Source organism: Spermophilus citellus, assembly GCF_964194105.1.
Source record: "Spermophilus citellus genome assembly, chromosome: 3".
NCBI lineage: Eukaryota > Metazoa > Chordata > Mammalia > Rodentia > Sciuridae > Spermophilus > Spermophilus citellus.
In genome coordinates, this window is record NC_138184.1 from 148,028,839 (window position 1) to 148,041,688 (window position 12,850).

The window sequence follows — 12,850 nt, forward strand, 5'->3', positions numbered from 1 at the left end:
AAATTTTTATTCTAAAAGTGAAATAAATGGAAATATCACTAAAAAAATTAACTCTTAAACAGTCTCAGGAAGGTACCTTCAGGAGGTACTCCAGAAGAAAGCATTATCATCATAGGAAATAACAGTTCTGAGTGTCTGAAAGACATTCCAGTAAGACAACATGTGGAGGCAGAAGACAGAAATATTGATTATTAAGCCCCCGCAAAGGCCTAAGCTACTGTGTTTGTGTCTGTTTTAAACAAAAAAGAGAAGAAAGTTTAAAAAGTAAAAATAAATAAAAATTTGAATAACAGAAAAAGTTTATAGATTGAGGGTACAGAGAAAAATATTTTTTACAGCCGTACAATGTATTTGTATTTTAAACTATTACTACATGAGTCAAACAGTTGAAAAATAAAGTAAGCTAAGGTTAATTTCTTATTAAACTAAAAAATTATTTTTATTAGTGTCACCTAAGCATAGTGTTCATAAAGTCTACAGTAATGTAAAATAATGTCCCAAGGCTTCACACTCACTCACCACTCACTTAGCAACTCACCCAGGGCAACTTACAATCCTGCAAGTCCATGGTAAATGCCTTATAAAGGTGTACCATTTTAATCTTTTATACCATATTTTTCCTATACCTTTTCAATGTTCACACTCACAAATACTTAGCACCGCCTTACAAACACCTACAGTATTCAGTACAGAAAAAATGTACTTATTTGTAGCCTAAAAGAAATAAGCTCTACCACTTACAGGTACCACTTATAGGTATTCATTAATAGGCTACATTACCAGGTTTATGTAAGTATACTCTGTGATGTTTGCACAACAATGGAACTGCCTAACAATGCATTTCTGAGAATGTATCCCCTTTATTAAGTAATAAATGACTGTGTATATCTAGAACTGCACCCCAAGAAAACCTAGAATATACTTTTTTAACTCATAAGGAACAATTATGAAAAACCAACCATGTATTTTATGCCACAAAAGGATTAATAAATGCACTGGAAGTTAGAAATCATGAACTTTAATTTTTTTGACTTTCATTATAGAAATATGCTTCTTAAGTACTTGAAAAAATAAACAAAGTATTTCTTAGCAAAATGAACCCAAGTTTAAAGAATATTCTGGTGACGTAGGTAAATAAAGAGACAAGGCAGGCAAAAAGTCTTAATTCAGGTTAAGCATCTCTTCTCCAAAATGCTTGAAGTGTTTCAGGTTTTAGACTATCTCCAAATACTTAATGATGTATCTTATGGATGTGTTTTCCAAGTCAAAACACCAAATTCATTTGTGTTTCATATACATCATATACACATACCCTAAAGGTTACTTTTAAGTAATTTTTGCATGAAAAAAATTGCATACATTGAACCATTAGAAAGCAAAAGTGTCCATTCATGTTAAAACTACTAGAGAAACTAGGGACATAAGGAATTTACCTCAACATCATACAGGTTATATATGACAAAACGAAAGCCACCATCATATTGAATGGGGAAAAATTGAAAGCATTTACTCTAAAATAGAAACCAGACAAAAACGTCCACACTCATCACTTCCATTCAATATAGTACTTGAAATTTTAGCCACAGCAATTACACAGGAGAATAAGATACAAAAAGGAAAGGAAGGAGTCAATGTATGGCTGTTAACAGATGATGATTCTAAAATTAAAAAAAAAAAACTCCACTAGAAGACTTTTTGAGCTGATATACAAATTCAGCAAAGTAGCAGGAATAGAAGATCAACATACAAAAATCAATGGCTTTTCCATACACCAATAACAAATCCCCTAAAAAAACATGAGAATAATTTGATTCATGATTACCTTAAAAAATAAAATATTTAAGAATAAATCTAGCCAAAGAGGTGAAGACCTCTACAATGAACATTACAGAACATTGAAAAAGAAATAGAAGACACTAGAACATGGAAAGACCTTCCTTGTTTGTGAATGGACAGAATTAATATCATTAATATGGCCATATTACCAAAAGCAATCTACAGGTTTAGTGCAATCTCCATCAAAATACCAATGACATTCTTTTATGGTAAACTAGGGAAAAAAAAGATATAAAATTCATAAGGAAAAATAAAAGACCCAGAATAGTCAAAGGAAATCTGAGCAAAAAGAACAATGCTGGAGGCATTGCAACTTCAAATTATATATACTACAGAGCTATGATACAAAAAATAGGTTGATATTGGCATAAGAACACATACCAAGACCAATGAATAGATGACAGAGACAAAGCCACACAAATATAGTCATCTGATTTTTGACAAAGATGCCAAAAACATGATAGAGGAAATGTAAACTTTGTAACAAACAGTGCTGGGAAAACTAGATATCCATATATAGAAGAATGATGTGTGTTTTCTGCTTTGTTTTGTTGGCAATACTAGGGATTGAATTCAGAATCTTGAACATGCTATATGCAAGCACTCTACCACTGAGCCACATCCCCAGCTCTACATACAGAAGAATGAAACTGGTTTCTTCTCTCTCACCCTGCATAAAAGTAAACTCAAAAGTGGATCAAAATCTAAAAAATTACAACAGAAACCTTGCAACTACCAGAAGAAAATACAGGGTCACCACACCAACATATAGGCAATGACTTCCTCAAAGCTCAGGAAATAGTACCAAGAATAAATAAATGGGATGGCATCAAATTGAATTGTTTCCGCACATCAAAGGAAGCAAAGTATAGAGCCTACAGAATGGGAGAAAATCTTTGCCAGTTACTCTTTAACAGGGGATTATATACAAAGAACTCAAAAAAACTGAACACCAAAAAATAAAAATAACCACCCAATCAATAAGTTGGCAAATGAACTAAACAGACACTTCCCTGGAAAAATACAAATGCTCAAAATATAAGAAAAAAATGTTCAACATCTTTGGCAATCAAGGAAATGCAGGGCTGAGGTTATGGCTCAGTGTAGAAGGCTTGCCTAGCATGTGTGAGGCACTGGGTTGGATTCTCAGCACTGCATATAAATAAATAAATAAAAATTAAGGTCCTCAACAACTAAAAAAATTTTTTTTAATTAAGGAAATGAAAATCAAAACTGTGCTGAGATTTCATCTCACCACAGTTAGAATGGCAATCATCAAGCACATCCTAGCAACAATTTTTTCATACCACAATATTTTCATTCTGTTGTGGGCATTTTTCATTCCTGTAAGGGCCGTCTCATCAGCTGTAAGCAGGCCTGGGTTCAATCTCTAGTACCGGGAGGCAGGAGGAGGGTGTGGGGGGTACACACAATGACTTAAACTGGAATTCAGCAAAAAAAAAAAAAAAAAAAGCTGTACAGCTGTCAGTACTTTCTAAAATCTCAAGGTAAATACTAATTTCACCTCTCTCACTGAGTAAATTTATAATTGAATATATATATATTAAATATTTTTAATTCCAACCTTCAATGTTTTTAAGCGTTTATTAAGCGGTAATTCATCCACTTCCAGAATAAAAACTTCTACTGCCATATATAGCTTCTGTTGTACTTCATTTCTTTTGGCAATCAAAACATTCCCTTCATTCTGGAGGAAGGAAAAGAAAAACTACCATTAATATATCGGGTGTTTTTCACGCATTTACCTACATGAAAAAAAAAAGTGATTTCTAAAATTTAACATTACTTTCACCAAGCATAGTAGCATTTAAGACAAATCCTTTTCTCCTTATCACCAAAGAGACAAAGAACATCTCTTCCCTTAATACAAACATTTCAATTCAACAATCTTGCCCTGAGAATCTTTATTTTTTATTATGTCTGCAATGAAAGTTGTTAATAAAATTATACAAATTCCTATTTATTACACACTACCTTTCTTTTACTCCCAACCCATCCTCAATTCTTTCATCTAGTCATCTTTCAAGATTTAGTTAAACTTCACCGGAACAAAGCCTCCAATTTGCCCAAGAGGTTGTTTGTAAATTATGTACATAAAACATAACCAAGAGGGGCCTGAGGTTGTGGCTCAGCTATAGAGCGCTCACCTAGCAATTGTGAGACTCTGGGTTTGAGATCCTCAGCACCACATAAAACTAAAAACAAATAAAAATAAAGGCATTGTGTCCAACTACAACTAAAAAAATTTTTTAAAAAGATAACCAAGAACCCTATGCATTATCTCTATTGTAGTACTTACCATTTTATATTGAAACTATTAGTACATCCATCTAATACCAAAAAGAGAAAAATTATGTCCTAAATATAAATACACACACACACACACACACACACACACATATATGTATGTATGTATGTATATATATCTCCAAATTACAGATAATGGCTATATATAGCCATTATTTACAATAATATCTGGAACATATACTTAAAAGCTTGAATTTCTGAATATTTTTTCTTACATAAGCTCAGACTATTTTATAAACAAAAAGAAAACAACTTCAAGTAAAACTTCATCAAAAAATAAAATAGCAAACAAGGAATTAGGCAGTACATACATAAATAAAAGTAACAGTTCTAAGACCAAATTAAATACAAGATGGTTAACTTTGAGTGCAATTTTTATTACATATTTACTCAGTAATCTACTCTTCAGTTTACAAAATGAACCTTAAGTCCTGAAACATCAATTCTTAATTAAACAATTCTTAAACATCATTCTTAATTATAGTAAGAATAATTAATTGCTTAAAAAAAAAGACACATTTGCACTACTAGAACATTGTGTCTAAAAGTCAAATTAATCTTCTTTCCTCTCTGTCCTGAATTATTTAACCATGCCCAAACCACAAAAACAAAATAAGACCATAAAAGCAGGTCTTTTTCATCTTACTATATGACATTCATTAAGATGTATTTAAAAACTGACCTTGTGGTTTAAATGGAAAGAGAATAACTTTTCAGTCACACAAGCCCGGGTTCAAAATTCCATATTAACATTTAGAACTACACAATCTTGACCAATTTCCTTAACTCTGGTGAAACTGTTTCCTCATTTATGTAATAGTAACAAAAATGACCATTTTAAAAATCAATATGAGGTGCTCATCTAGCATGCATGAGGCACGGTTCAATCCTCAGCACCACATAAAAATAAAATACAGATATTGTGGCCACCTACAACTAAAAAATAAATATTTAAAAAAAGAAAAGTTAGTGTGAAAGGGAAAATACTGGGGAATAATGATGGCCAAATTATATTGTTATATTGTATGCATGTACAAATATGTAACAACAAATCCCACCATTATATATAATTTATAATGCATGAATACAATATTTTTAAAAATTAAGATATGGAGGTTTGATATTGCTGGATTCCAACATGGCGGCAGGCGCAGAGAGATCAAGTCTCTGACCTCTTCAGCTGTGCAGGCATAGGGAGTCATAAACAACCTAAATCTGTTTGCTCAGGATTACTAGGCAATGCTGAGCTGACGTGAATCTGGGGCAAACAGTCTGGGCCTCTCAGAACACACTCTGAGCCCGGATCGGCTGAATTCAAGCTCCAGTTCGCCTGCTTCCCGCAGACAAACAGCTGTGACTCAGCACTAATCCATCCGGCTGAAACAACTGGTCAGCCCTTCTCATCCTACGGAGGTAAATGCCTACCGAGCCTTCATAGGTAGTGGCCACAGGTTTGAAACGGGGCTTGGGAGAGACAGTAAGGACCCACCCGTTGCATTGGTCGCCCGACAAAGGGAAATGAACTGTCGCCATTTGCAAGAGATACTACCATGGCAGAGAACTGACATCATCAGACTGCTGCGGAAGAGATAACTTCATTGAAACCTGCGGCTACAGGTGTGTGATCCCCTAGCCTTCCCTCTCCACACATCGAGGAAACCTTAAGGGCCCCTCCCAGCTCTCCCGGAAGGGCCCCTCCCAGCTCTCCCGTGAGCACAATAGCCAGACCCAGGGAATCAGAGGTGGCGCGGGACCAGCGGCACGGAACTACCGCTCCCACCAGTGCTGACAGCTGAGGTCTCTTGCATCAGCTACCGGGGGAGTGGCTACTGGAGGGCAAGTAAAATTCGCTGAGGATTCTCAGCCCCAAGCTCTACAAACTTAGGGTCTGAGGGAATGACAAACTGGAAGAGTGTGCCCAGTCGTTCATGAAAACAGGGCTCCCGGGAGCAGCAGACCTAGCGTGTAGCCAGTATTGTGGTGAGCGGCACCCGTGAGAGGGGCCTGGCTAGAGGAAAAGTGGGAAGTGACTAGACACAAGAGGAGGCCCTAGGCACTCAGGATTGGAGACTCGCCCAGTCTGGGAGGAGCTGCTGCACAGTAATTGGTTCCCACATATTGACAGGAGAAACTTGGCCTGGTGGGCACAGCGCCACCTACTGGAAGAGAAGGTAATCAAACTCTAAGACTGAATTTATTAGTTTTTCTTTCTTTTCTCTTTTTTTTTTTGATTTGGGTTTTTCTTTCATTTTCATTTTTCTTGTTTTTTTAAATTTTTTTTACAATTTTTTTTTAATTTTTTTCTTCTAATTTTAATTTTAATTTTTTTCTATTATTTTTTTTATTTTTTTTTCTTTTTTATATTTCCTATTTTTTTCTTCTTCTGTCTTTTCATTTCTTTTCAATTATCTTATTCCTCCTTCCTGTAATTCTACCTGCTTACTCTCATTCTCTTTAGTGACTTCTTCCCTTCCCTTCTAATACCTTTCCTCCCAAGCATCTAATAAATTTATAGGAATAAACAGTAACTCATCAGTCAAACAGAACAAGAAGTAACATGAGCAGCTTCAAAAAGCAAGGAAGAAAAGGAGTACAAACAATGCAGGACAGCCTAAATATTCAGGAGGACCTAGAGTCATCAGAAAAATGGTCATATAAAAAACTCAAGGAACACCTTAGACAGATGGAATGGAACCTTAAAGAGGATACAAGACAGCAAATTCAAGCAGCGAAAGAACACATTGAGAATGAATTACATAAACAGATAAAAGAAGAAGTTAAGCATCTTTATCAGGAGATAGAGATTATAAAAAATAATCAAACAATAATTCTAGAAATGAAGGAAACGATAAACCAAATTAAAAACTCAATTGAGAGTATCACGAACAGAGTGGAGCAAGTAGAAGCCAGAACGTCAGATAATGAAGACAAAATATATCATCTTGAAAAGAGTCTAGCCAACTCAGAAAGGCTGGTAAAAAATCACGAGAAAAACATCCAAGAGTTGGGGATAACATAAAAAAACCAAACTTACGAGTCATCGGGATAGAAGAAGGTACAGAGATTCAAACCAAGGGAATGAGTAACCTGCTGAATGAAATAATTACAGAAAACTTTCCAGAAATAAAAAAGGAAACAGATATACAAATGGAAGATGCATACAGGGCACCGAGCACACAAAATCACAGTGGACCAACGCCAAGACACATTGTTATGAAGATATCCAATATACAGAACAAAGAGAAAATATTAAAAGCTACAAGAGAAAGGAGACAGATTACATTCAGGGGTAAACCAATAAGGTTAACAATGGATTTTTCATCACAGACACTGAAAGCAAGAAGGTCATGGAACAACGTATTTCAAAAACTGAAAGACAATGGATGCCAACCAAGAATTCTGTATCCAGCAAAATTAAGCTTCAGGTACGACAACGAAATAAAAATCTTTCATGATAAACAAAAGTTAAAAGAATTTGCAGCCAGAAAACCAGCACTGCAAAGCATTTTGAGCAAAACACTACACGAGGAAGAAATGAAAAACAATAACCAAAACCATCAGTAGGAAGTGCCTCGGTAAAGACAGAGGGCGAGGGGAAAGATAATCATGGAGAAACAAACTAAATTTTTTAAAAAAAGGATAAATAATCAAACATGGATGGAAGTACAAACCATATATCAATAGTAACTCTAAATGTTAATGGCTTAAACTCTCCAATAAAGCGACATAGGCTGGTATCATGGATTAAAAAAACAAATCCAACAATATGCTGCCTCCAGGAGACACATCTGATTGGAAAAGACATACACAGGCTAAAGGTGAAAGGATGGGAAAAAATATACCATGCACACGGTCCTCGTGAGCAAGCAGGAGTGGCCATCCTCATATCGAATAAAATCGACTTCAAGACTAAGTTAATCAAAAGGGATAAAGAAGGACATTATATACTGTTAAAAGGAACCATTCACCAACAAGACATAACAATTATCAATATTTATGCACCAAATAATGGTGCTGCGACATTCATAAAACAAATTCTCCTCAAGTTCAAGAATCAAATAGACCACAACACAATAATTATGGGTGACTTCAACACACCTCTCTCACCATTTGACAGATCCTCCAAACAAAAGTTGAATAAAGAAACTATAGAACTCAATACCACAATCAATAACCTAGACTTAACTGACATATATAGAATATATCAACCATCATCAAATGGATACACTTTTTTCTCAGTAGCACATGGATCCTTCTCAAAAATAGACCATATATTATGCCATAGGGCAACCCTCAGTAAATATAAAGGGGTGGAGATAATACCATGCATTTTATCTGATCATAATGGAATGAAAATGGAAATCAATGATAAAAGAAGGAAGGAAAAATCCTACATCACATGGAAAATGAACAATATGTTACTGAATGATCAATGGGTTACAGAAGACATAAAGGGAGGAAATCAAAAAATTCTTACAGATAAATGAAAATACAGACACAACATATCGGAATCTATGGGACACAATGAAAGCAGTTTTAAGAGGGAAATTCATCGCCTGGAGGTCATTCCTCAAAAAAAGGAAAAACCAACAAATAAATGAGCTCACACTTCATCTCAAAGCCCTAGAAAAGGAAGAGCAAAACAACAGCAAATGTAGCAGAAGGCAAGAAATAATTAAAATCAGGGCGGAAATCAATGAAATTGAAACAAAAGAAACTACTGAAAAAATTAACAAAACTAAAAGTTGGTTCTTCGAAAAAATAAATAAGATCGACAGACCTTTAGCCATGCTAACGAAGAGAAGAAGAGAGAGAACTCAAATTACTAACATACGGGATGAAAAAGGCAATATCACAACAGATGCTACAGAAATACAGAAGACAATTAGAAATTATTTTGAAAACCTATATTCCAATAAAATAGAAGATAGTGAAGACATCGATAAATTTCTTAAGTCATATGATTTGCCCAGACTGAGTCAGGAGGATACAAACAATTTGAACAGACCAATATCAATGGATGAAATTGAAGAAGCAATCAAAAGACTACCAACCAAGAAAGGCCCAGGACCGGATGGGTATACAGCGGAGTTTTACAAAACCTTTAAAGAAGAATTAACACCAATACTTTTCAAGTTATTTCAGGAAATAGAAAAAGAGGGAGCTCTTCCAAATTCATTCTATGAGGCCAACATCACCCTGATTCCGAAAACAGACAAAGACACCTCAAAGAAAGAAAACTACAGACCAATATCTCTAATGAACCTATATGCAAAAATCCTCAATAAAATTCTGGCGAATTGAATACAAAAACATATCAAAAAAAATGTGCACCATGATCAAGTAGGATTCATCCCTGGGATGCAAGGATGGTTCAATATACGGAAATCAATAAATGTTATTCACCACATCAATAGACTTAAAGATAAGAACCATATGATCATCTCGATAGATGCAGAGAAAGCATTCAACAAAGTACAGCATCCCTTTATGTTCAAAACATTAGAAAAACTAGGGATAACAGGAACTTTCCTCGACATTGTAAAAGCTATCTATGCTAAGCCTCAGGCTAGCATCATTCTGAATGGACAAAAGTTAAAGGCATTCCCTCTAAAATCTGGAACAAGACAGGGATGCCCTCTATCACCACTTCTATTCAATATAGTCCTCGAAACACTGGCCAGAGCAATTAGACAGACGAAAGAAATTAAAGGCATAAAAATAGGAAAAGAAGAACTTAAATTATCACTATTTGCAGATGACATGATTCTATACCTAGAAGACCCAAAAGGGTCTGCAAAGAAACTACTAGAACTAATAAATGAATTCAGCAAAGTGGCAGGATATAAAATCAACACGCATAAATCAAAGGCATTTCTGTATATCAGCGACAAAACTTCTGAAACGGAAATGAGGAAAAACACTCCATTCACAATATCCTCCAAAAAAATAAAATACTTGGGAATCAACAAAAGAGGTGAAAGATTTATACAATGAAAACTACAGAATCCTAAAGAGAGAAGTAGAAGAAGATCTTATAAGATGGAAAAATATACCCTGTTCATGGATAGGCAGAACTAACATCATCAAAATGGCGATATTACCAAAAGTTCTCTATAGGTTTAATGCAATGCCAATCAAAATCCCAACGGCATTTCTTGTAGAAATAGATAAAGCAATCATGAAATTCATATGGAAAAATAAAAGACCCAGAATAGCAAAAGCAATTTTAAGCAGGAAGTGTGAATCAGGCGGTATAGCGATACCAGATTTCAAACTATATTACAGAGCAATAGTGACAAAAACAGCATGGTACTGGTACCAAAACAGGCGGGTGGACCAATGGTATAGAATAGAGGACACAGAGACTAATCCACAAAGTTACAACTATCTTATATTTGATAAAGGGGCTAAAAGCATGCAATGGAGGAAGGATAGCATCTTCAACAAATGGTGTTGGGAAAACTGGAAATCCATATGCAACAAAATGAAACTGAATCCCTTTCTCTCGCCATGCACAAAAGTTAACTCAAAATGGATCAAGGAGCTTGATATCAAATCAGAGATGGTGCGCCTGATAGAAGAAAAAGTTGGCTCCGATCTACATATTGTGGGGTCGGGCTCCAAATTCCTTAATAGGACACCCATAGCACAAGAGTTAATAACAAGAATCAACAAATGGGACTTACTTAAACTAAAAAGTTTTTTCTCAGCAAGAGAAACAATAAGAGAGGTAAATAGGGAGCCTACATCCTGGGAACAAATTTTTACGCCTCACACTTCAGATAGAGCCCTAATATCCAGAGTATACAAAGAACTCAAAAAATTAGACAATAAGATAACAAATAACCCAATCAACAAATGGGCCAAGGACCTGAACAGACACTTCTCAGAGGAGGATATACAATCAATCAACAAGTACATGAAAAAATGCTCACCATCTCTAGCAGTCAGAGAAATGCAAATCAAAACCACCCTAAGATACCATCTCACTCCAGTAAGATTGGCAGCCACTATGAAGTCAAACAACAACAAGTGCTGGCGAGGATGTGGAGAAAAGGGTACACTTGTACATTGCTGGTGGGACTGCAAATTGGTGCAGCCAATTTGGAAAGCAGTTTGGAGATTCCTGGGAAAGATGAGAATGGAACCACCATTTGACCCTGCTATTGCCCTTCTCGGACTATTCCCTGAAGACCTTAAAAGAGCATGCTACAGGGATACTGCCACATCGATGTTCATAGCAGCACAATTCACAATAGCTAGACTGTGGAACCAACCCAGATGCCCTTCAATAGATGAATGGATAAAAAAAATGTGGCATCTATACACAATGGAGTACTATGCAGCAATAAAAAATGACAAAATCATAGAATTTGCAGGGAAATGGATGGCACTAGAGCAGATTATGCTTAGTGAAGCTAGCCAATCCCTAAAAAACAAATACCAAATGTCTTCTTTGATATAATGAGAGCAACTATGAACAGAGCAGGGAGGAAGAGCAGGAAGAAAAGATTAACATTAAACAGAGACATGAGATGGGAGGGAAAGGGAGAGAAAAGGGAAATTGTATGGAAATGAAGGGAGACCCTCATTGCTACATAAAATTACATATAAGAGGTTGTGAGGGAATGGGAAAATAAACAAGGAGAGAACTGAATTACAGTAGATGGGGTAGAGAGAGAAGATGGGAGGGGAGGGGAGGGGGGATAGTAGGGGATAGAAAAGGTAGCAGAATACAACAATTACTAATAGGGCATTATGTAAAATTGTGGATGTGTAACCGACGTGATTCTGCAATCTGCATTTGGGGTAAAATTGGGGGTTCATAACCCACTTCAATCTAATGTATGAAATATGATATGTCAAGAGCTTTGTAATGTTGTGAACAACCAATAAAAAAAAGATATGGAGGTTTATAAAATACCTACAACATTGCCTATACTTTACAGAGATTCAAAAATTACTGATTTTGATATTTTTATTTTTATAGTAATAAATGACCCATTACCCAAATCCAATCCTTTCTCCAAACTAAACATTCCTGGCATTTCCAAAGGCCTAGTTATCCTGTTCACACTTTTTATTTAAAGCCAATTGGGTTGCCAATTGGTCAACCTAGGTATAAATAATGAGTAAGATGTTCAGAGTATAACCAGAGGCAGAAACAACCAATACTTAAGATGGAACAAGTCCAATGACAACAAAAAGCTCATAGGTGTTACAGACAGCTTTAATGGTTATGGGAAATATCTTTACAAGAAAAAAAGGTGTTCATTTTCATTCAATACAATAAACTAAAGAAAACTGAAATAGTAAATAAATAGACTTGTACTTAAGCTAATAAAAAAATGCACATGAGGGCTGGGGCTGTAGCTCAGTGGCGGAGTGTTTGCCTAGCATGTGTGAGGCAGTGAGTTCAATCCTCAGCACCACATAAAAATAAACAAAATAAAGGCATTCTGCCCATCTACAACTACAAAAAAAAATTTAATTTACATGAAGTATTTCAGTCTTCATACCTTCCCCACTCACAAACTACCTCTCAACATTAGATGGCTTACATAGTATTTAATAACATGGAAGAATCTAAAACACTACTTATACTAGAAGACAAGATCCACATGAGCATGTATGAAAGTTATCCTAGTTCACAAGGCTCCTATGAGTCCCTCAAAAGTTCATA

At 35.4% G+C, this 12,850-nt stretch overlaps 1 protein-coding gene across 1 annotated transcript in view; it reads right to left on the minus strand.

Annotated features, from left to right (window-relative positions):
- The window catches only part of STK31 (serine/threonine kinase 31), a gene marked incomplete at both ends in the record, with an annotated part of 83,265 nt that overhangs the window by 41,635 nt on the left and 28,780 nt on the right, over positions 1 to 12,850 (minus strand). Inside the window, one exon of the mRNA XM_081283282.1 lies at positions 3,422 to 3,544. Coding sequence (XP_081139408.1) covers positions 3,422 to 3,544 — 123 coding nt within the window. The remainder of the gene's footprint in view (positions 1 to 3,421; positions 3,545 to 12,850) is intronic.